The 25136-nt window shown below is 48.0% G+C and overlaps 1 protein-coding gene across 1 annotated transcript in view; it reads left to right on the top strand.

The window, feature by feature from the left end:
* GALNT14 (polypeptide N-acetylgalactosaminyltransferase 14) overlaps nt 1–23585 on the top strand; it is a 101542-nt gene extending 77957 nt beyond the window's left edge. Inside the window, exons 7-15 of the mRNA XM_082480851.1 lie at nt 1227–1314; nt 1994–2078; nt 4097–4200; nt 8792–8918; nt 11520–11612; nt 12950–13033; nt 14213–14357; nt 21893–22012; nt 22590–23585. Coding sequence (XP_082336977.1) covers nt 1227–1314; nt 1994–2078; nt 4097–4200; nt 8792–8918; nt 11520–11612; nt 12950–13033; nt 14213–14357; nt 21893–22012; nt 22590–22748 — 1005 coding nt within the window. The 3' untranslated portion in view covers nt 22749–23585. The remainder of the gene's footprint in view (nt 1–1226; nt 1315–1993; nt 2079–4096; nt 4201–8791; nt 8919–11519; nt 11613–12949; nt 13034–14212; nt 14358–21892; nt 22013–22589) is intronic.
* Nucleotides 23586–25136: the final 1551 nt, after the last annotated feature.

Below are 25136 nucleotides of genomic sequence, written 5' to 3'. Positions count from 1 at the left end.
TAAATTACTAGATAAAATCCTTTCCCTGTAGTGTTCGGTATGCAAAGCAGATGCTGTGGCAGTTTTGGGGGCGTTGTGCAGCAGCTACGATGGGTTTGAAAGGCTCATCACGCTTGGACATGACTTGAGTTTCTCCACGTAGGTACAGTGGACTTTGCCCTTTAAGTGGGATGTTTGACTTGCTGAAAGTCATGTTAAGACTCTTGACTTGACGTTTTTACGGAAATATCAAGTATTTGTCATGCTCATTTGGAAAACCTGAGCTCTAGTCCAGCTCCCAGCTCATGGCCTTTGGTTGCCTCTTCCTACAGCTGCATTTGAGTACTTCTTTGTTAGGACTAATTTCTAAAACAAAGTCTTTTCTGAGCGAGAGAGCAAGCCTGTGTGTGCTCAGATGCTTTCCTTTGCATGGCTGTGAAAAACAATTTGATCTGGCAAGGGTAAATGCTTGAAGTTTGAGCTATAATTGGAGTTTGGGATTTTTGTAAAGAAAAAGGGAGATAAGAGACCAGGCAAAGCTGTCAGAGTCTCTTCCTCCTCTAGATATTTTTGTTCGTAACTGTTTGTATAATCTCTTTGACCATAAGAAGATGTTAATTAAATCACCACCAACTATTTAAAATAATTCAGGTCCTTTTTTTTTAACCCTTTCACACCTTTGGCAAAACTCTAACTGTATCCCTGTGGTTTGTACACTTAAAAACTGCCTGTATTTAAGCTGCTTGACTGCCTGTATTTTTCCTCTGTCATTTCAACTGCCTATTTGCTGCCTGACTTCTGAAATCCCATAAAAAGTATTTAAGGGAGGTGAAAGGGGAATACATTAGTGAATTTGCAAAAGGCAGATGGAGCTTTGCATCCAGCTGAGTTTGGCGCCGAGTACACACACAGCCTGTGGAGGGAGAGACTGCAGGTGAAGCCAAAGCCGGTGAGAGATGCTAGCTCAGTGGCCCAGCAGCACGCAGTCCTTTTTCCCGGGAGAGATGGTGCCTGCCTTCCCGGGCTCCCGGCAATACCTCTGCCACTTGGTGCGGCTGCCGTTAATTCCTTGGTTGAACTGATGTGATGGCTGAGGAGGAGGAGGCAGTGATGGGCGCTTGTCCCTGACAAGCCTGAGTGACACCAAGATTTGAAGCCACCTGGTGTCTCCAGGAGTTTAGAGCATCCCTTGAGCAGTTTGAGTGGTGTGATCTGAAGTCACTGGTCGTTTTGCTTCTGCTTTCCAGGATCCCACCCGAGTGGTCAGCCCTGTTATTGACATCATCAACTTGGACACTTTTGCCTATGTGGCGGCTTCCTCTGACCTCAGAGGAGGTAAGTCCAAGCCATGTGCATGCCCTGTGGGTGTCCATCCTGTGGTGTGAATGTGCACTGGCCTGAGGAGCTGGTGACTCTGCACTGCACTGCTGGCTCCTGCTATCTTGCAAAAAGTGCATTAGCACTCACCAGCTCCCCACTGGCTGTTCTCTGGCTATTTTAGAGACAGGTTAGTGTGGCGTGAGGAATGGTGTTTGCTACAGTGGATAAGGCGGTCAAGCAGGAAAGAAGGGTCATTTCAAAGCCACCCTTGGCAGTGCTGAAAGCTGGTCTGCTGACAAGAGGAGATGGGGGATGTCTAGGCAACAAATGGAGGATGCGACTGTAGCGCTTATTAGTATGCCTGTGCTATTTGTAGCACACAATATCCATCAGAGCGTGTATTTTTGTGCACAAGGGGACAAAGCGAGGTTTCAGCAGCAGCTGTAATTCTGACTTTTCCTGCCTTTGGAGTGCTTGACTTTGCAATTGAAATGCAATATGTTGTTTCTTGCTCATGTGCAGTACTAAAATATGTTAGTCATTGGACTCTTGTCCCAAGAGCTGCATCTCCATGGCTTAAGTCATTTAAAAGTGGGGAAAATACTCCATCAAACATGGCTTCAGCAGCCTGCATTGCCTACTAATCCATACCTATTTCTAATTTCCCCACGGTACTTCTCTACTTCGGTTTTAGGTTTTGACTGGAGTCTGCATTTCAAATGGGAGCAGCTTTCCCCAGAGCAGAAAGCCAAACGACTTGATCCCACCGAACCCATTAAGTAAGTCAAGAGGGGTAAGGAGGCACCTGAGGAACGTGGGGCAGGACAGGTGTCTCATCTGACCTCTTGTGTGTCACCATGTACCATAGCAGTGTGATATTCCTTCCAGGACAGCTCTGAACTAATACCTATAGTGAGCTTCTGGCTAGCTTGGGATTTGCAGTACAGTTTTGCCTCCCAATACTGAATCCTGAGGGTGCTACAGAAGTAGAAGGGGTATATTTATAGTTATTTGTGTTTTGGTAGTGCTAAGAAGGCTGAATATGGTTAGGGGGAGAGCCCAGTACTCTAAACTCCTGCTTCTCTTAGGTCAGCTATCACTGAAAAATAAGGCAGTGTCCTCAGCCCACTTGATGAAAAAGTGGTGTCTAGTCATAGAATCATCATAGAATCGTAGAATGGTTTAGGTTGGAAAGGATCTTGAAGATCATTGAATTCCAACCCCCCTGCCATAGGCAGGGACACCTCCCACTAGACCACGTTGCCCAAGGCCATGTCCAGCCTGGCCTTGAATACCTCCAGGGATGGGGCCTCAACAACCTCTCTGGGCAACCTGTGCCACTGCCTTACCACCCTCAAAGTGAAAAACTTCTTCCTAATGTTCAATCTGAACCTGCCCTCTTCCAGTTTAAAGCCATTCCCCCTCTTCCTATCGCTACATGTTCTAGTAAAAAGTCCTTCCCCAGCTCTCCTGTAGGCCCCCTTTAGGTACTGGAAGGCCGCAATAAGATCTCCCCAGAGCCTCCTCTTCTCCAGGCTGAACAGCCCCAACTCTTTCAGCCTCTCCTCATAGGAGAGGTGCTCCAGCCCTCGGATCATCCTCGTGGCTCTCCTCTGGACACGCTTCAGCAGGTCCATGTCCTTCTTATGTTGGGGACTCCAGAGCTGGATGCGGGACTCCAGATGGGGTCTCATGAGAGTGGAGCAGAATCACCTCCTTTGACCTGCTGGCCACACTTCTTTTGATGCAGCCCAGGATACGGTTGGCTTTTCCAGCCTTTCCAGATCAGTGCTGCTCTTCTGGACCTCACTGAAGGCTCCTCAGAAATTCAGGATGTGCAGGAGAGACAGCGAAACTGAATGGGAGAGATGCCATCTGTCCTCATGCCGTGGGATGAAGGGAGTCCCTCATTCTGCTGAAAAACCCTCCTGGCAGCAAGCCGAGTGCTGGTGTCTGCATCCCCAGCCGTGAAGTGCTGGCGTGTGCGGCATGGAGGAGACCAAGTGTTGGGGGAGGCTTAGTGCCTCGGAGAGCTCACAGGAGAGCAAAGCATTGCTTCTCCTTAGGACGCTGCTGTTAGCAGGAGCTCTCGCTGGCTTCCTGAAGGCTCACGTTGCTGGTTGTCCTGCCACCTAGGGCACTGTGGAGACTCGCCTGGGCACAGCAGTCACCCCAGCTCCTCCCAGGCCTCCTCTAAGGCATCCACACTGTCTGCAATTGAATGGAGATGGGACTTGTGCCAGTAAATGGCATGTCTCCTCGAGCTGTCTTCTGGGTCTGCCCTCCCTTCCTCCATGGACCTTCTCTGTGCAGTTTCTGTAGTTAATCCAAAGAATGAAAAGTAACCCTGTTTTGAAATAAAGATCACACAGCTAGTGATGGCTTTTAAAAAGCCCTTCTGAATTGGCTCTGCCTTCCCCTCCCCAGTGGAATGGTGCTCTTAATAGTCTGGCTCCAGGCAAAAAGCCCGTCTGAGTGAATAACCCCCTGAGCGCTAAGTGCATTTTTGATGCTGAAGCCTACAATCAGGGCTGTGAACTTTGGGCTTGTAGGAGTTGTGCTGACGGGTGCATTAGCCAGTCATTAAGTGCCAGGCAATTTATGATTGACAGCAAAATACGAAGGCAGCTGAAAGAAAGGCTCAGATGCTTTTTGAGGTGTGTTGTTGGGGAGAAGGAGATACATAGGTAATGTCATGACAATGGAAGAGGAGGCAAAGGAAGGGGCTGCTTCTGTGCATCCAGGTGCTGCAGCAGTGTTTGAGAGTATGTCCCCTCTTCCCTTACCCATTCTGCAGGACTCCCATCATTGCTGGGGGGCTGTTTGTGATCGACAAAGCCTGGTTCAATCACCTGGGGAAGTACGACAGTGCCATGGACATCTGGGGTGGGGAGAACTTCGGTGAGTCACTCTTCTTCCTCCTACACCTTGCTGTGTTGGCTTCTCTTCCTGAGTCATGCCAGATACATACAAGGTTGTTTTGGACTTTGCTTTGAATGCTCTGCATGGTTTCCCTCACTTACATTCATAGGTTATGGTCTCAGCTGAGTAAGTGATCCAACAATCATGAATGATGGGAAGTGAGCAATTGTTGGTATTTGGGACACCCTGCCTTCCACGCTGCTTTGGTTTTCTATAGGCAAATACCCTAAACCACGGAGTTTTCAGCTTTGGTGTTACCGACAGATGAGAGAACACCACATGCACCCTCCTACTCTTCCTGATCTTATTTTCTCATTAACAAAGCGAAGACGTGTCTTATTCTGTTGTGCGACAACAGCATTTTGAAGCTACGAACTGAGGCATCAGTGCCTCCCTGAATTTGCAGAGTGCCTGAAACAGTAGCTCCATTGGCATGCTGCAAGCAGGTGGCAAAGTACCGTGGCTGCTTCTCCATTCTGGTATTGCTAAGGTGGCTGAGTGCTGCCAAGCTCTCCTTGACACTATCGTTTTTCCTGCATGAAAAAAAGGTTAAGAGCTGACCTAAATTCAGTCACCTCTGCCCATTATCACGGGGCAAGATGGGCGTTAAGAAATCTCCTGCATGCAAACTTGAGAGGGCACATGAAAGAGGTAACAGCCTGTCCCTTGTCCCCCATGTCAAGCGGAGCTGGATCAGGCTGGGCTGTTCTCTCTTTGAAGCTCTAGTGATGCTGCAGATCAGAGCAATAGACTGTATCTGTGAAAGAAGAGGGAGGCACTTGATGTCAGGGAGACAGATCAGAACCTGGCTTTAATAGCTCGCACCCCTGGGGAGTATGGCTAGCAAGGAAGGAAGAATCTCGTGTCTCAACACATACAGCGATGCTGTCAGTCATCCAAGGGAACAGATGCTGCTGCCTTGCAGTAACAGTGCAGTAACCTGGCACTGTTGTTTCCTTCACATGCCTTTTTTCCTCTAGCATATTTTCTTTATTTATATCTCGTTATGCAGTAGGATCTCGCTCCTTCCTGCTTTCTCTCTGTGGGTGGGTGTCTTGCCACCGGACTGACCCAAAGCATCTGCTTCTCTGAGCGGGGTGGCTCTGAGCAAACCTAGGAGGGAGCAGCAGCCCTTCCGCCTCCCCTGCTGGATCAATGGCCCAAAGAGAATGTTCAAGAAGGGAACTAGACAGGAGGAGAGGGACTGCCGCCCTGCGCCTGACCCGTCCTCCGTCTCTGCTCGTCACTCTTCTCTGACAGCAGCCAGCGCAAGCTGCTCCTGGGAGATGAACAGTGACGGAGCAGCCTGCCCTCCGGGGAAGCTGGATCCTGGCAGCTTGTCTGATGCCCTGCAATGGCAGGCATTGCATTCTTTACGTGTGGTTATGGCCCATCCTACGGAGCACAATGTTTCTCGTACTGGTACTTGCCCCGGGGAGGCTGCTCCCGACCCCATGTGCTCTGGCTGTGCTGCTGTAATGCTGCCTCGGGGCATGGCCGCCAAAGGCCATGTGCAGGTTAACACTGCAACAAAAAAGTGCAGGTCTGCATAGCAGCAGGGCAGATCCCATCTTGCCCATCACCCTGAGAGCAGAAGCGTGCCCGGCTCAAAGCTGCACCTCCTGCAGGTGCAGCAGTCGATGGCAGCGTCTCCCTCCTCTCCTTCACACACAAACACGGGCAGCTGTGACCCCGCTGGGCCTGGTCAGCTCTGGGCAGGTGATAAAGGGCAGGAGCTGACTGAGCAGCGGCTCATTTTGGGCACTTGCAGTGAACTATACTTTTTCTGGTAGCTTAGTCCTGAGGGGATGCAGGACTCTGGTCCTGGGGAGCATCGCCGCTGCCTTTAATGTTATTGACTGGGCAGCTAGAGTGGGCTGGAGACTTCAGGCAAAACAAAAGCAAGTGTGTTTGGGTTAGGAGGAGGACATTGTACGTGTTCTACTTCTTAAATTTTCTTAATCCCCTTGTCATGGTTTTGGCCAGACTGGACACTGAGGCAAACCAGTGAGGACACCCCTGTAGGTGATGAGTAATGGGAGAAGGCCCTGCAGGCCAGCAAGAAGCGCTAAAGGTATTTTGTCAAGCTAAGGCCAAGCCCAGTGCGCCCCAATGCATACTGCTCGCATCTCTCCTGGGGGTCGCTCGGTGGGGCCACCCTCACTGGAGACATCCCTCAAGGGTTGGGTGAAGCGTGCTGTTGGTTCCTGCTCCCCTCGCTCATCTGAGCTGGCCCCATGCCATGCCTTCACTGGTGCCTCAGTTTACCTCCTCCCAAGGCATTAAACTCTTGGCTGCCTGCCTAGAGACCTTGTTTGTTAGCTGCCACGGATGGCTCCGTGGGTCATCCCTACCTGCTGAAACCTGTGCTTTAATTGCCTCTGCTGGGACTGGAGCAGGGCCTGCAGGGTGCAACATGTCTGAAGCAGAGAGCTCAGGCTCCTCACCATCTTCTGCCTCCCCAGCACTGTGTTCTCATTCCAGTTCGCAGTGCACAGAGATCACCTCAGCCTACCTCTTCATTAGGCTTTAAATTAAGAGCAGGAGAGGACTGAATGGTGCCGGCCTTTGCCTGGTAGCGCTCCAGGGAGCTGCTCTTCTCCTAGGCAGGGCAGAAGGACCAGAGGAGGGGAAGGCACGACACAGCAGCCACACTGAGGTTCGCAGCTGCTCAGCTGATTGTCCCCCTTTATCGGGCACCCTTCTGATTTACTCAGCAGCGCTGGCAGCGTGGCTGGTGATGTGACACAGAGGCAAAGGAGAGCGACAGCCATGTGTGAGGGCAACTGAGTGCAGCAGCTTAGGGTGGCCGCATCCTGCCATAATCTCATTTCCCTGCAGCTGTGATTAAGGTTGCTCCCAATATAGCACCGGGACACAGCACAAGGGCACGTTTTATTGGCCTGTTAATACCCAGCACTGGGGAAAGTGGTGAGGCTCCAGCTGCTGTTGCAGCCCTTGCCTGTAAATACAGCAGTGGAGGGAAGGGGAGGGGATTTCTGGAAAGAAATGCTTCTCCTCCCTGCTGTGCTTTCCCACCCCAGCCTTTGGTGGCCCCTGCTGCCAGGGCCAGCTGTTGAGGATGGGCTCAAGCCTTGAATTTTGGACCCGGGCATCAAGGCAAGAGGGCTTTGCGGCTGTGCCAGCCTCTCATTTCCATCAGCTCAGGAGCAGGCAGGCGTGCTGGTAGTGGGGAGGGGAGCGACAAGAATCTGGCTTCCACCTCTGCAGCAATGTGCACCTCGTGGCTGAGCCATGTGCGCTTCAGAGTAGGTGGCTTTGGAGGTCTGGGCTCCAGTTCTTCTTTGCTCCCCGAGGCTGTGAGTTGTTTCTGGAGGGATGGCAGCTTTGTGGGCCAGCAGTGTCTGCCCCTGGAGGTGGAGGAGTCCTGTCCACACTCCCCAAATGGCCTTCCCGACACAGGCACTTGTCTTGCCAGCATCTGATCTGGAGACAAGTCATCCTTGCACTGGCATATGTGAGGGACAGCCAGGAGCATGAGCTGGCAAAGACGATGGGTGGCCTCCTGTCTGACTTCTGTAGTTAAATGTGTGTGTGCTGGGGGGGAGTGAAAAGAGATTTGTTGTTTTGGAGTAGATATGTGCTATGTATAGCCCTAGACTGTCAACAGATGATAAAATAGGATGCAAAGAACTGCATAAGCCTTTTCTTTTTAATTTCATTTCTTTTCCATGCTGGTTCTGTCTAAGCATGACTCTCTGACAATATAGTTGCAGATTCGTAGCTTCACAGGCATTAGGACCAGATGGGCCCATTAGATCAGCCATTCTGCTCACCCGTCCTACCTCACTAGCTAGGATTTCATCCAGCTCCCTGCCAAGAGCCCCGTTACTTCTGGTGTCAATTGTGCCACAGGCTCGTCTTCCTCCAGAAGGGCCCTGTGGACCAGCCAGAGAGCTGCTTAGGGCAACCAGGAGACATTTCCCGTACTGATAGCTTATCCAGATTTTTGGGATAGTCCCTCCCACCACGGACCTTTGCTTTTGGGAAGGTGTGTGCCTTGCTGGTCTGCAACATCAGCACTCACAGCCCAGCATATGTGCTGGGCAGGGTAAGCTCCTATCTGTTTTGGGACGGGTGATGGATGTACAGCTCTCTGTTCACTTTGCTGAATAAATGGTGGATTCATAAAGATAATGACCATTGTAGTCATTAATAACAGAATTCATGGCCTCTCCTGATCAACTTGACAGCCCTTTGTAGGGAAGTGACTCTGAAATAGGCAGCGCAGAAGTAATTACGGGAGCACAAAACTGGCAAGATGATTCTGCGATGTAAGCGGGAGTGCATGAAAAGGGACCCACTTACTGTCTCGCTCTTGCCATTGTGATAGCACCTGCTGTGCTACAGGCAGGTTTCTAGTGCACTGACTTCAAACAGATCGCAAGAAGCTTTGAAATGCAGTTTTTTAAGGGAGTTGTGCCTAGGAAAGCCCCTCTGGTAATTGATTTACCCCAGTTTAATGTGACAGGATGAAGTGAGAGGTAACACCAGGATCCAGCCTGCTCTAGGACAGAAAGATAAAATGCTGAAGCTGCTTTTCTTGTAGAAATCTCTTTCCGTGTGTGGATGTGTGGAGGGAGCCTGGAAATCATCCCCTGCAGCCGTGTTGGACACGTCTTCCGGAAGAAACATCCATATGTCTTTCCAGAGGGAAACGCCAATACATACATTAAGTAGGTGTTTTGTATTTACTTAGCTTTTGTGAGGTGGAATAAGGTGCTGCCTTGTAGGGAGGGGAGAGCAGAGAAGATGGGAAGGAAGGTTTGTTTGGAAAATTTTGAAATATCCCTGGGCAGGAATCTCCTGAACCGAAGAAAATCAAGCCAGTACAACTCTCCCTTAGGATTTCTACAGTGTCGAGAATATGACAGAAATAGGACACTTATATGGTACCTTTCATCAGCACAGAAATGGAGGCACAGCCCCAGCATCTCGTTGAGCACTAGCTACTGTAACAGCAAATGGTTTAGACCCTAAGGTCGTCAGAACACATTTATAATGACCTGAAATCGGGCTGCCAGTGATGTCTGTCAGTACCCCGTGACCTTAGCTGAGGGCTGAGCGTGGCTCAGCTGAACCAGAAAATTTGGTTCCCGATGCCTCTCGGAGAGGGGAGCTGAGCAGTGTGCTGGAGCGGGCGGCTTTGCCTCCAGGCTGGTGCTGCCTCTCGAGCAGAGGCAGCAATGGGCTGCACCTCACCGGGGGGGACACTGAAGGAACTGCCAGCGTGTCCCAGCTGAAGGGGAGCTGTCCTCACACACAGGAACATAGACTGAATCAGGTACTAAAATGGCTGGCTGAAATGGGCTCGGATCTTGGAAACAGCAGGCAAGGAAGGAGGCAGTCCAGAAGTGGGAATTGGCACAGGGAAGATGATGGGAGCGGCTAGTGAAGTCAGGAAGGATTTCCTCCTTTTTTAGAGTGTAAGGCTGAAGGTTGTCCAGTAAGTAAATGACAGAGAAAAACATCGGGAGCGGTTATACTTAATTCGGGGCTGTTTCTCAGCTAAACTGCATTTCTGTGTGTTTACACACCAGGCATCCCTTTTAGTGTGGCTTTCCTGGTGTTATAAAGAGCCGAGAACTGTATTTGTGAAGACCCAGCTGCCTGCAGCGGGGTTACCTCTGACTCGGGCTCTCTGCAGCTTCCCCACGCTTTGCATGGGACACTGAATTGGGGGAGTGCAAATTACATTTCTCAGTGATATCTAATATGCCATTTCCAGCCACGCAATATGTGGGGCAGGAAGGGGACCATGCCACCTTGCTTCAAGAAGATGGCAATGAGGGGCACAGGGTGTTGCTGGCATCTCAAGGAGGAGGGCTCTTGCTTTAACTAGTGAAATGAGACTCTTGCAGAACAGGCTGGGATGTGGCAGAATCTCCACTGCCCGAGTCGCTGCAAACCTGAGTGAAAAGGCAGCATCTACGTTGCATCACCTGCAGGAGGAGCAAGGGGAGCTTGAATGGGTACGGCTCTTCTGGCTGCACCCCGAGCACAGGCGCACCTGGACTTTGAAGAGGTCTGAATCAACATCCACGTGTGAGCCTCCGGCATTTATCCCCGTGTTTCTTATAAACCTGAATGAGATCAGGAAGCCTAAGAAAAAAAATCCTGCACATTGAGGAAGATTAGATACAGATGTAGATGTAGACATTGTGACTTTGGCATCTCTTGAACAAGAGCACTTAGACTATTGCAGTGGCCTTAGAGAGAGAGAGGAAAAAGCACCATGAATCAGCAAGGGACTGAAAAGCATTCTAGAGAAACATATCTGTAGGTATTAGGAGCTGGGATTTTATTAACCTTATGGTATCTATCAGCCTTAAACTTAATGTAGTGGTATATAGACTGAGAGGAGAAGCAGCTTCTGGCAACCTGATGCTATGTGGTACCTCTATTTAAACAGAGATGTTAACAAAAAAATATCTCCGCCTTTCTGCCAGGTATTGATAATTTTTTTTTCCACACAGCTTCTTCAGTGCAAGAGACAGCTCAGGCTCTAGTGTAGTGCTGGCTTCACGTGCAGACTATCTCCTGTTCTGGCCATGTAGGGCTTGGCTGGATCAGAGCCTGCCCTGTGGCACCCACAGCCCAGTGGCAGATATTAATAGCTTGGACACGCTGGCCTGCCTTGGAGCAGGAGCTTGGAGGACTCCACTGACCTGGGCAGGGATGGGCAGACCCACATGGAACAACAAAGCCTTTTGCAAGGAGAGTTAGAGCCACCTGAAGTCAACAGAAGATTTTTCTGAGGCTCATAAACCTTCTGCAGACACCTGACTGATGTGGAAGACTGACATTTATGCTACAGCACTGTGTGTGGTCAGGGTGGTTTCTCTTAAGTTTTGAATGCTGAGATTTGCCTCAATGAAATCCAGGGGTGTCCATACAGAATTGGCGCAAAGGAAATACTTGCTTTCAATCTTTGGTAAATTTGGCACCAGTTTTCAGAGCTCCATTCCAGCCTGCCATGGAGATGATGCTTAAGAGAGGCTTCAGTTCTGAGTCTGGTGGATGCAAAGCATCCAACTGAGTTTGAAATGGTGAATTCTTCACCCAAGCTTTGACCAGTTGTGTTTGGTCCCTGGACTAATGGGGAGGAGGAGTACCTTCTCTAGCAGTGAGAGGTAGGCTGGCTCAAAGGTGGCTTGGGTGAAGTCAAAGACCAAGTTGAGGATGGGAGGAGGGTGGGATGGATTAGGCAATGCATTTTAGAAAATGTCACCTCAGAGGCTTCCTTGGTTTCACCTGTCTCTCGTTGCCTCTTTCAGAAACACCAAGCGCACAGCGGAGGTGTGGATGGACGAATTCAAGCAGTACTACTATGCGGCTCGTCCCGCAGCCCAGGGGAGGCCTTATGGAAAGTAAGTGTCTTTCTCCGCTGCCTGTGCCCTGCCTGCTGCAGCGGGTGTTAACAGTGACGTTGCCCGGCTGCGGAAACCCGCCTGCGTTGTTTCTGTAGTAACGCTCGATTAAATGCTAATGGTAGGCAGATGCTATGAGCACAGTAATGAAACACATAAACAGCTAGTTTGTATGCTGTGCTAGTTTATCCCAGTGAGTGAACCGAATCGAGGTGGGGGGAAAGCCCCCTCTGCCTATGTCCTGCCCTTGGCATTAAGTACAAGTACTTCTGGTCCCGGAGCGGAGTTTTTGGGAGGGAGAGTCCAGAGGTCTTGCTGGCAGCTGAGGGGCAGGAAACCCACCAAATTTGGGGCCCACTAAGGCTTTACTGGAAAGGAGCAAGTGCTTTGTATTCAGGGAGTTTGCCATTCATTCTGTGGACAGTCAGAAATGCCTTCCTATCAGGAGGACTGTACGTATTTGTGTTAATTTCTCATTTTCATATGGTCTTCCTTCCTTAGAAAGTTTCCTTTGGACCACAGCGGGTTCCAAATCCAACCCCAAATTCATTCTGGCTACTCTTCAATTTCTAAGATAAATGAATTGAAATCCTGGTGACTAACCTATTTCCATTGAATTCGTACCATCTTCTCGTCCGTCAGCATGGACTGAAGCAACAGCTCTGTGCCACTAAATATAGGAGGATGTAGAGAAGGTAGACTATGCGAAGGGAAGGCACTGGAGGCTTCCTACTGCTCTGTAAATGCCAGCTCATAATACCTCCACGCATAGAGGCTGGCCCAGAAGGCAACTGGAGTTTGGAGAATGTCACTGTACAGCATGATCCCACGGCAGAAATTTGACCCTGGTTAATGAAAGAAAAGTATTTCACCGTGTGATTAACTTCTGCTGACTTAAAGGCATGTTTAGGTGCTCTTGTGAATCAAGGCCTTCTGTAGTTCTGTAAACTAAGTAACTTTTTATAGCATATATTAATTTCCTGGTACATTAATATATTAAATTAATGCTTATTACATAAGTAGATAGAATACATTTTTTTACTAGTAATTTTTAAATTACTGTATTTTTCCATAAGCCTTTCATCCACCAACCTCCAGACTCCTTGTTAAAATGGCAGTGTGTCATCATGCTGTTTTACCAAGTGAGACCTCCAAAGAGACAGAAATCAAAGCAACCGACCAAGCTCATGCAAAATATAGCAGAAAATAGAGCTGCTGGTGCTCTTGTGTTTGCTGTCTGTGCATAAATGTTTGGCTTCTTCCAGCCTCCCTTTTTGGTGCATTTAGTCTCACCTTCATGATTTCCATTGTATCTCTACGACATTTTCTTCCCACAGCGTCCAGAGCCGAGTGGAGCTGAGGAAGAGGTTGAAATGCCACAGCTTCAAGTGGTACCTGGAAAATGTTTATCCCGAACTTCGGTATGGATGTGTGATCTCCACCTGTCTCTAGCAGGCCAGTGCGATGCCCCGTCCCTCCTGCCCCACCGAGCTTTCCTCTGCCCCTCCGGTCCCCATACCTCCCTCCTCCCCCAGAGACGCAGGCACCCCCTCCCTTGGGCTTCACAGAAGGGCATAGTGAATTTTGTGCTGGCTTTAAACACAGCTTGCTCACAGTGTGACATGATTCATTTGTGATCCTGCTTTCTCTAAGCAGTCTTACAGAGTTCATGGCTCTTTGCTGCAGGGCTGGTGAGGGGCAAAGCGCCACTTATTTCTCTTAGCTCTTGGGCCTTCCTCAGGTATCCTCCTGCCTACGCTGTGGGTATAGGCAAATAGCCACTTTTCCCTTACAAAAGTATCCCAAGGTGGAAAATCCACCATAGCTTCCGGTGGGTTTTTTCACTACTTAATGACTCTTGCTTACAAAAAAAGCACCTAATTTCCAGTCCTTTCACACTGTTCTGTGATACTCAAGACTCCCCTGTTGTGAAACCATCCACTCTAGGAGTTTATGACCTGTATTCAGGTGGCTTTGCCTTACTTGTAGCCTAATGCTTTGCTTAATATGGACTTCTACTGCTGCTTTTGCTCAGATCCCTTTTAGACACCAAAACTGCTCCAGAAATCATTGCATCCAGTCCCTCAGCCACTGTCAGGAGCCATGCTCAGAAAGGGTGCAGAGATTTTGGAGATACCTCTAGGGATCTGCTGGTGCGATGGCCGAGTGCAGAATCACAGTGTGAAAATGATTTATAGCTGTTTTCTTGCTTTTTTGCCATGTGTGGCATTGTACAGCAGCATTCACATGGAATGCCAGGGCGCTGTGGCGGTTTGTTATAAAATTCCCCACTCCTGTAAGCTGAAGGCTGACCTTCAGCCTGCTCACAGTCTGTTCCTTGCTCCTCTGTTTGGCTTGTGCAATGTTATTTATTTTTTCCTCTTATAAAGGCCGGCCATCCATCTCTGAGTGCTGCTTCTGCAGCGTCCCTGTCCATTTACTGCTCTCAGTGCTTCAGTATTGTAATAGATCTTCCCACTGTCATTTTCTGAAGGTGAAATGGCGTGACTGCACCCTCCTTACTCCATCCACTGAGCTTCCCTTTGGGTACTCTGTGTGCCTGGGGGAGCAGGGATGTTGTTTTCACACTGTTCCCGCAGGATTCCCGAGGAATCGCTCTATCAGACTGGGATGATCAGGCAAAGGCAGAGCTGCCTGGAGTCGCACAAGTCTGAAGCCCAAGAGTTGCCAGTCCTGAGCTTAAATCCTTGTATCAGCAGCAAAGGCACAGCAGCAACAGCACAGGTAAGATGTGTTGCCTATCCCCGGTGAGGCCAGCTGTAGAGAAGACTCTAGGGCAGCTTCAAGATGATTTCCTAAGTTTGCTAAAGCTCTGTTGGAGGATTACCTGTTCTGCCAACCTCTTTCCTAAGGTAGCATGTAGTTAAACCCTGGTGAGTCCTCCTTACCTTGGTGGAGGCCCTGGGCAGCAGCAGGGACTGGTGCAGGAACCACAGTACGGGGTGGACCACTTGTCTCCGTGCTAGCCTGTGCTGAGTTCTTACTGCTGCTCAGGAATGCCACGAGCCATTCATCTGCAGAGATTAGAGAAAGACAAAGAGAACTATAATTTCCAGCGTCTTTCAGCCTTATTTCTTTCAAAATGCACTGAATCGCAATGGTATTTATAACTTCATAGTCTGCGTTCTCTCAATATTAGATCACCCATTAAACTAGTGAGAATTTAATGAGGATGATCTCATTTTTTTCAATCTCGTTTTTTTCAGTCTCACTGAGACGAGAAAAAGCTGTGTGAATCACTGTTCTCAAAAGCATATTCTAGGAAATGTTAGAGCCAAGAGCAGGCACATATGCCTTCAGCAGAGTCACTGGAGCAAGACTCTGAAGACACAGCTTCAAAACCTGGCTTTGCTTCAGGCTCCCTTTGTGATTTTGGGCATGTCAGTAAGTTCTCTCACTGTTCCCATCTATAAAACAGGGAGGATAACAGTCACTCACTTCTTTGGGGTGCTGTGAAATAATTTAATAGGCAATGGTGTGCTTGCTTCCACTTGACTGTACATCCTTAACCCTAACGGTTACACATCCAAACCAGGTAGCTACACATATAAAAGGCCCAGCCTGGAGATGCTGCTGAAAATGTCCCTAATTTGTATGTGCAAATGAAGCAGGTCATTATGTGCATCAATTTTGCATGCAGTTGCATGCCTGCCTTTAGTCAGGAAAATAATATCTGTTTCACAGTCTGGTAAAATCAACAATAACTACTTGAATTTTAGGCAGTTCAGAAAATATAGTGAATATAACTGCAAGCAGCACATAGTTCCAGTTCTTACGGTTTAACTGGTTGCCAGGTTTTAGAATTCTTTTTCTTTCTTCCACTGCTGCATGGACTTTTTACACAAACAGCAACAGAAGCGAGCTGATGAGAGCAGGTCATTATGTTTTGCAGGGTCAGCTCTGCTGAAAGAAAAAAAAAAACATGCTTCAGTGACAGTTGTGACTTTCAATGAATTGGATGTTTTAAAAAAAAAATCTGGGAAAACCAGAACGGAAAATGCTGCTGCAAACTAGCATTTCAAAATGAAATGGCATTGGTCTTTCTGAAATATCAATTTGATGTGATATTTTAAAATGAGAAGTGTCATGCCAACAAGTTGGACAACACATTTTGTTTTGACGTTTCTGTGCAGTGAGTTTTTGGAATTTTTCATACCGCAAACTTTTCATTTTTCCATTCTGATTCTGCAGCAGTTTGCAATAGGTCAACACTTCCCACTGGATGACAATTCCATTTCTTGTGCACGTTCAGGACTAACTCTGCAGGGGAACAGAAAAATGCCCTAAAACAAATTGCTGAATAGCTACACTCAATACACAGGCAGGAATAGAGAGAGACCTTTTCCTTTGATCTTGCTCTGTCTTTCTAGGATAGTTTCTCTGTTACTTGTACCCACAGAGAATATTTCAGATGAAAACAGGATATTTAAGTTTTCATCGTGAGTAGAAACTTATATCTTAGTTACACAATTGTTACAAGACCATCTGAACTGGTGGATGACATGGGGGCTATAGTCACCAGGATGTGTAGGATACATTATGCAGCAGTCCTGAATGCTACTTAGTTTCGTATTTGGTATACCAGAACAGAGCAATAATCTTCACATTTAACATACTGAAGTCAGTCTTGTTTACCCTAAGCTTCATTATTTGAAAAATAGGCTTAGCTAAATCAAAGCTGTGCTTTCCTGGCATTCAGTAAGTGCTATGGAAATATCCTGGCCATCCAGATCCTTTATTATCAGTGTTAGTAGCATTAATTTGGTCACTTGATTGCCCTTCTATAGCTGTTTCCCTACTAGGCTTCCCAAGCCCTTTACCACCATTACATGCATAAAGTCCTAGGACCGGGTGTGAGAAGATCTGAGCTGTCATATATCATCATGGTTTGAGAAGAGAGGAACAGGAGCTGTCAGATGGCTATCAGTTGCTCTTTATTTTAGTTTTTTCTATCTGTAGTGCAGGGGAGGGGTGTTGTGAGCCCTCTGACCACATCCACAGTTTGGGTAAATTGAGAAGAGTGACAGCAGTGAAATTAGACAGGCTTTAAACCCCTAGTAGATCTCACAGACCCTCCCTGGTGGTGTCTGGTGTTCGTCCTGAATTACTAAAAAGGGCACTGAGGCATAAGAAGACCCCTCATCTTTGTATAGGAGAGCTCTATTTTCTCATCCCTGGGATCCACTTGGCCCTTCCCTCTCCAAAAGTTCTGGTGATAGTCAGGGCATGCTCTGTCCCCTGGGGTGGCTCTCGGAGGGACCTGCTCTTGAGTTAGTGACTGGCAGAGATCTTTGTGCAGTGCTGCCCATCCCCAGGACACAGCAGACTCTACCTGTGCTCCTGCCCACCAGAGCCTTGGTAATCTATGTCTTGCTGTGTCTCATTTGTGAAATTAACTGATTGATTTAGTTTTTCACTAGAGAAATGCATCTGAGGGAAAATAATTGATCATAATTTTATCCTGGTCTGTCTGATGAAGACATGAGTAGTTGGGTTTTTTTCAAACTAAGTGTCAGTTGATATTAGTTCATACATCTTTGGAATAGACATCTGACTGGGATTTATTTAAATTGTTAGCAGTTCCAGGAAACCTGACATACTTTGGATAAAAAAGCAGAAGACACTTTAGCCTGGGTACTCACACACACTTTACATTCGTCTTGCGGCTAATGCTTAAGTTAGTCATCTCCTATACAAGCGAGGAAACAGCGGGAATGTTGCAGCATCCGTTTCCTGGGCCTGCACCCCAAAATCTCTGGGTCTTGGAGCTGAGTGGCTGCCATTGCATTTGGGTGGCATGTCCTTGACTCTAATAAGAAGGAAATGCAATGTGATAATCTGCCTGATACGGCATTGAAGCTTACCACAGTTGGCTCGAGGAACTCTGTGGGCTGACTAGATCTGCACTTGCTTTGGAGAACATTTAAAATCTATCCAAACTAACCTGACAGTGTCCCTCCTGAGACACCTCAAGCATAAAAATTCACTTCTGACCTTCCTCCCCTCAAACGTCTTTGTTCTTCTCCTCCATGGGCATATCCTGCCCCAGCTGTAGGCCATTTGGAGCTGCGGGAGCCAGGCTGAGCCAGCAGAGTAGGGAGGCTGGTTGGCAGCAGCATCACCTCTGTACCTGGGCTGTTGTGGGCACCTTTTGTGCTTTGCTTTCCCTCTCCTGAGATGTGTGTAAGAGCTAGTTGCATTCCAGGGCCTTCTGATAAGTGAAGGACTTTGTTATCTTTACGTGATCCGTGCAGTCACGTGCCTTGGGAAATCCTTCCCTGTGATTTTAGAGAAGGTAATAGTTGAGGGCTGAGGTTATTCCCGGCTTCTTCAGAATCGTTTTTCTCTAGCTGCTACCCCAGCTTTAGGGTACGGCTGACCTCTTGCTTGGCAGCGGAGCACGTGCAGCTCTGTCACGTAACACTGGGCTCCTATCGGGCTGCTCCTTGCTAGGCTAAGGGGCTCCTTTCTTCTTCTGTCACCCAGGCTACGCCAAGCGGAAGGTCATGTTTTAAAATAATTTCCTCAATTCACAGTGATGCTGAGTTACAGTGATAGGTGCCTGCTCAAATGATGCTAAAGCCTTGAAAAATAGTCACAAGCCTCACGTGGGGGTTAGTGTTATCCGAGGCTTTGGAGGAGGGGGATTACTGGTTGTGGTGAGCAGCTGGTAGCTGTACTCTCCCAGTCCACCCCCTTCCTCCTTTCTGCATGACCACTTCATCGGGACCTGCTTTGGTGGGACGTCTTGATCTCAGTTTTACCTCATGTGTCTGTTTTTACTTGGTGACAGGGGTCAGCTCTCAAGCTCGTTGGCACCTCTTCGGGCCAGTCTGCAGCCCTGAAGCCATGGTAGCTCCCTCCTCTTAGTACCCTGGGCTGCCCCGTTTGCCACAAGCCCCGGTGTGCCAAGCCCTGCTGTTGTTACCGCTGTGCTGACCACGTGAGTGCTCAGCGTGCCAGGCTTTAGAAGATAAAATAGTTTCTTATAGGAAAAAAAGCAAGAAGTTTCATCCCAATTGATACAAATAAGGGAAGAGATGGGGGAGGTTAAAAATTTGCAGGGCTGTTTGCCTGTGTTTTAACTCAAAGCCTTTCATGGATTCTGTGGTGTTCAAGTGACTTCCCAGCCCACCTCCCCCGGAATTTCTTCATTTTCTGCACCATTTTCTCTGGCTTTCATCTAGGACTAAAAAGAGACAAGACATGATTAGAACTGGATAAAATATTTTCAATAGGACTGGCTTCTATAAGAAGCCATTCTGCCAAAATAGAAGACTCGTGTGAAAATCTGTCAGTTTAGATAAGGACAGCAGCAGGACAGCCTGGGGGCAAGAGGGCAGGATCCAATGTCAGCTATCGAACTGATGCGTATATCTAGCTCTGAAGGCCTCACTTCTCATGATGAACACCAGCTTAGGAGAGATGGTTACCACCACCCTGTTTATCCCATGGTGCTTTGTTGAGTGAGAGGATGGTCCTGCTTTGAGAGGATGTGAATATTGGGAAGGCTTGAACAGAGCCTGGCCTGGAAAAAAAGCTTGAAGAACCTCTGAGAGGAGCAGTCCTCCATGAGGTGCCTCAGTGAAGCAAGGAGGTTAAGGGGTCAAAACTAAAAAAAACAAGTCCCATGGCCTGAGTTAGTTGGGGGACTCAACGTACACACGAGTTACAGTATTAAGTTGCTGCTGCTGAGGAGCCTCATGGGTGCAGCTCCAGCCCCATCCTGAGCTAAAATGACGAACAATTGGTTAAAAATGTAAAGCAGGTTTTCAAAGCAGCTTGTAGGAGCACAGGCACCAAGAACAGGTGTTGGAGCTGCCCCGTAGGGCTTGGTTCTTCACAGATGCAGGACTAATTTGGCACTTGATTTCCCAGGCTGGTGGTTTACACAGCAGCTGACAGCGTGCATGGTTGGGATGTGTGGAACGTGTTCACTGTAGGATCAGGTAAACGCTGCTCCGTCTGACAAAGGAGAAGTGGTTGCCAGAAGGCCCCTTGGGTGCAGACTGCGGCTTTGAAAATGAATGCTTGTTATGTGCCGAAATCCTGGGCTGCTCTCGCTGGCAAGCCTGTGGGCAGGCTGTTCAGAAAGCCAGGTTGGATTTCCATTAGCTGGTGGGGAGTAGTAGGCTAAGAAATGTGGGGTGTGAGGATCACAGTGTGAAGTCCTTGTGGATCTGGGTCTGCTGTGCAAAAGCGTGTTTTCCCTTTCAGGTGCCTAAGAACCTGAATGAAATTGGATTTATATTCCTGGGAATTAAATGCCTGTAGCTGTCTGTTTTGAAGTCAGGGAGAGGAGTTAAAGCTGCTGACGGTGACAAATACCAAAGGGGTGGAAGCGTTTCCCTGGTCTAATAACTCATGCTAATGCAACCCAAAGGCTCCACCGTTCAAAGTCAGGGGGAACTGCAGGTTTCCCAGCTCTGAGATCAAGACAGCCATTCTTCACTTCCCGCTCCAGCACTCAGAAAGGGTTGCAGTCTCCCGGGAGCACCTTTTACCCTTCATTTTTTCCAGACCCAGCCTAAACTGCCACGCATCTGAGCGCTGCCTTCCTCTCCGTTGCCAACACCCCTGCTTCACTTCACTCCTCCTGGGCCTCTGGCTCCTCTGTACCTGAGCTCTCAACTGTTTTGCTTTCTCTCTGCGCCTTTTCTTTCACAGCAGCTTTCCCAGTTCTTATAGCCTGTCCCCTGTCGAGGCATTTGCCTTGGCTCTTGGGGCCTGTTGTGGAAACCGTCTTGCTCCCAGGCTTTGCTGTCTCCAGCAAGGTTATTGCCCTCTGCTAGCAAAGCCAGCCTGCTCTTTATCCTCTAGTCCTGCTCTCCTGCCCTGCCACAGCTCAGCAACCTGCTTTCCGTTTGCTCCCACTGCTGCTCACCTGACTTCTATCTCAGAGCTGATTACAGAATCGTTTTGGTTTCAAGAGACCTTTTAGATCATAAAGTCCAACCATTAACCTAGCACTGCCAAGTTACCACTAAACCATGTCCCTCAGCACTACATCTACATGTCTTTTAAATACCTCCAGGGATGGCGACTCAGCCGCTTCCCTGGGCAGCCTGGTCCAATGTCTGACAACCCTTCCGGTGAAGTATTTTTTCCTAAATTGATCCTGTTTTGCACCCTGGCTAGAGGCCCTTGGAAACCCCTTCCAGCCCTGCTCTTTCTAGTTTTAAAGTTAATGCCCACGCAAAGTTATAAGCTAAAAACTTGTTCCAGGAGTCACTCTCCGGGGTTATGTAAAAGCATGGTTTGTGGTTTTCCGTAAGCAAAAGCGGCTCTTGCCTGCTCATGTCCACATACAAATAGCAGGGAGGTGTCCTTACCTGGACAGTCTCAGATCCTCAGTAGGTGCTTTCAGTAAAATGGGCGCAGGGGAAAGACAGAAAACGTTCGACTGGAATAAACATTGGAATAAACTTTTGTGAAATACTCCTGGGCTAAGCAGTGTATCTGTACATTCATGATGCTTTCTCCAGCACATTTAGAAATCCTGGTCAAACTATCAGCCTCTTCTATTTTTCTCCCAAGAAAAACATCCGTGGGTGGAAAAGATGATAATCCCAGAAAGCCCCTGTTGTATGGTAAACTTTACACAGGACAAAGAGTCTCTGCTCCCCCAAAGATTTTTTTCCTGGGCTGAGGAGCTGATAAAGAGCAGGTGAACATGAGAAACAGCATGAGAAAAAAACCCGTCCAAGACAGCCCAGGGTGGCAGGAATAGCTGTGGTCATAGCAAACCAGTACAGCAAACACTTCAAATTTGGTGCCACTCCTTTGATAGAAAGGGGAGCTTTACCCCTGGTTTTTGTGATATTTGGGAACAGAATCCCAGGAATAACAAACATTTCCTATATATCACCTCCTCTCTCCTGCTGCTAGTTGCAAAGCATTTCTTCTGCACTTCCTTGGAAAAAGAAGATTGCACATCGTGTGGTTGCACATTTCTGCCTCTTTTGCCATTCCCCTGTTCCCCCACCACATCCCAGTTCTGGGAATGAAATCCTTTGCCTTGCGAACTGTTTTCTTTCAGCAGCTTTCATAGACGTACACGCAGTCCCGCAGCTACATGTGCAGTTTTGGGGAGTCTTAAAACATCCTAGTGATCTGTCCCGGTGCCTCTCGAAGTCAATGAGGTTTGTGCTTGGTTTCAGAGGGGGCAGGATCCAAGACAAAGTGTTTGCTTTCCGGTAGAAGAATACCAAGAATCAACCCTGATCTCTCACCTTCTTTCTTTTTCTTCCTCTTTGCAGGAATGGACGTACACATACAACCACCAAGTCCGCCAGCAGCAGCTGTGCTTGTCTGTGTACACCCTCTTCCCTGGTTCCCAGGTGCTGCTGTCACCTTGCAAAGAAGGTGACAACAAGCAGGTGAGCCCTTTCATTGATCCCCCATTTTCTGTGGAGTTCCCTTTCTTTCAGAATAGTATTACTGAACATTTAATCGCTTGTGTGCTCTGACTTCATTTGGGAAGCACAGTCTATCTGGGAGTACAGACTCTGGCCTGTTCAGCCCTTTGCCTCTTAAATGAGTGTGTTGATAAGGATGTCTATTAGTGCGGGTGGTGATCTGGATACTTATCTGCAGAAGTCAAACCCAAACTGGCAATTTAGTTCACACGGGCTGCCAGTCAGCCAGCAGATGCTAAAATTTCTCTGCAGTTAATCATTGAGCTGGCATTTGAACCAGTGACCTGGGGAAAAAGCTTAGTAATATATTATCTTTCTGAAGCCAAGCAGAGACAGAGCTTAAATGAGTGTGCTTCTGATGGAAGAAACGCTTAGTGTGGACTCTGCTGGGTGTGGGCTGGGGGACCTTGTACTTCCCAGCATGGGGCCACAAAGCCTTAGTGACAACTGTCTTCTTGATGCTGGAACGGTATAATAAAAGCATAACGAGGAGGAAGTTTGTTAACCCATTTGTCCTCTCTTGTGTGTCTCTCCTCAGCGATGGGGTAAAGTTGGGTCACACATTGAACATATAGCTTCACGCTTTTGTTTGGACACTGAGACAATTGGGGACACGAATGAGAGCACCAAAGAGCTTGTAATCAACCCTTGTGAGAGCACAGCCATGAGTCAGCGCTGGGACATGGTGATGTCTTGACCTGCTGGAGGACTTACACAGCAGGGATGGGCACTGAGACGTGGCTACACACGGCCAAGATGCACCACGTGGAGCTCAAATGCAAAACCGTTGGGGGTCCTTGTGTATTACGGGACAGGAGAAGAATAATTCAATGAGAAATAAGGACATGGCACTCCAGGTTGAACAACGGATGTTGTCTGCGAGGCATGCAGCTGGTATTGGCCTGTTGGCAGTCATACGTTGAAAGAGAAGGGATGGGAAAAAAACAAACTTGAAATGTTTTAGAGGGGTACCAGGGCTCCTGTGATGGTGTGCACAGTATTTATTAATCTTTCTGGAAACACAGGTAGAAGAGCCTCAGAGACCAAAAGGAGACTTGGACTCAGCAAAACAAGCATCTCAACAGCTTTTTGGGTGAGGCTGGTGCGCAAGGAGGGATGTGCCGAGGGATGCTAAGAAACCTCACTTGAGATCAACTGGAAAACGCTGAATTATCTTTGCAGTTTTCATTGCTGTGGATGAGTTTGTCTTCTGCAGACAACGTGGGTGGAGCCGTGTCGTACGTTCGAATTTGTATCTGATTCGCATACACGTTGTGTATACAGAGGCAGGGCTGTGGCCAGGATCAAACCAGCAAGTAATGGGGGAGTCCTGCTCAGTGCTAACTGTACATGGAGGTTCTTGAATCTCCAAAGCCCAGGCAAACAGAGGATTCAGTGTGTGAGATTAAAGGATATAAACTTCTGTGAAGCTGGGAGGAAAGGCAGTAACATGATTATTTCTCCTCTCTGAAGGCCATGGGTGAGCCTTGTTCACTGAAAACTCCCCTATAATCTCACTATGTGTGTCTCACTGTTTCAGATCTGGAATAAGTCAAATTTTCACTTTTATTCCATAAAAGTAATATTTTTGGTAATTGAAGGTAATTGTGTCATATTTGTGTTTCCCAATTTCCTGACTACAGAAGAGGGGACTCCCATGAAGTGCTGCTACTGAAGGAACGGAGGAGGTACTTAAAACTAGAGACCACTCTGAGAAGGGAAAAGGGATATTACCTGCTTTTGCTTCCCAGGTATCTTGTAACCCAAGATGTGAAGAAAAGGTTTGGGATTCCCCCAGTCGCACCTGTGAGCAGGGAACCCTGGGTCACAAAGTATGTTTCTCCCGAAGTCTTGTAGCATAGGCAGACTTGGCAGAAATTATTATCAGGTTTTGGAGCTAAGTGATTAACCAAAGGTCATGTCAGGTACCATTGCTATGTGGGAGTGAGGTGACTGCCAAAGAAGAATCGGAGAGAAGACTTCAGAAGGGGTCTTAGGAATAGGAGAAGACTTGGACGGTCCTTTCCAGCCTGTCCTTCAGAGCAGATCCTACCACATCAACAAGTAGCAGGTAGCGAATCACCAAGAGCTGCACACACAGCTCTTGTGTAGCCACAACTCTTGTAGAGAACTTCTGCAGAACTATCAATGTGACTTGAAAAAAATACAGTTTGTGTTTCTAAAAATGGTAGTGTCTAATGAAAATCCTATCCTTTGTTCCCTGTGCTGCAAACTATAGGTAAAATACCACAAGCTTTGAGCCTTCAAGTGCTCTCAGCATCCCTTATTGAATAGCCTGCTGGCTTTCAGGATTTTACTGCCTCAGTTTCTCCTCCCTCAGTGCTGGGAGAAAGCTGTATGTGTAAATCTCCCTGGCTTTAGAGACAGAACCAGTATAACTCTTTATTTACCAAAGGTCACAGGGTATAAATGCTTTCTGTGTGCTGCAGTGATTACTACCCTAATCAAGCTCCCTTGGTGCAAACCTCAAGGGCTTCTGTTATGAAAGGGCTGGAGTAAGCTGTCATTTCATGGTGGGAGGTGGCATTGTTTCCACATCACTACTTTGCACAGGAAACAAAGGGCAGTATTAAAACGGAATGGACCCACTTCACAAAAAAGGGTAGTGACCTTCAGCTCCTGTTTATTTGAACCAGGAAATATCTTACCTACTTTTCACACTGGTGATGACAGGCAAGTGCTAGTAATTCCCTGTCTAGTCCTCACAAGGGAAAGGAGCTCCCAAGAGCTTGCAGCTTAACATGTTCACACCTATAACATGCCTGCAGCCCAGGACTGCCCATCTGCAGGCACTTCAATTCTGAAAACTTAGAGATGAACAACTTGGCATCAGTTTTTGAAGTCCAGCACCTGGCAGGTACACTCTGACCAGGACCTCAGACCTGTCTAGCTTTTTTATTTTCTGCCTAAGCCAAAAATATCTGTTCTGCTGACAGCCAAAGCTCTCTAAACAGGTAATGCTATCCTTTGCCTTAGCAGAAACAGCTACCTCACTACACGTGTGTGTGGTGGAGCACACAGAGCTGTGGAGCCTGCAGGGATGTATTCTAGGAAGAAGTCATTT

The sequence above is a fragment of the Vanellus vanellus genome (genome assembly GCF_965231255.1).
Source record: "Vanellus vanellus genome assembly, chromosome: 3".
In the NCBI taxonomy this organism is placed as follows: domain Eukaryota; kingdom Metazoa; phylum Chordata; class Aves; order Charadriiformes; family Charadriidae; genus Vanellus; species Vanellus vanellus.
The sequence above is the reverse complement of the archived record's forward strand: the minus strand, read 5'-3'. Positions and strand labels throughout refer to the sequence as shown.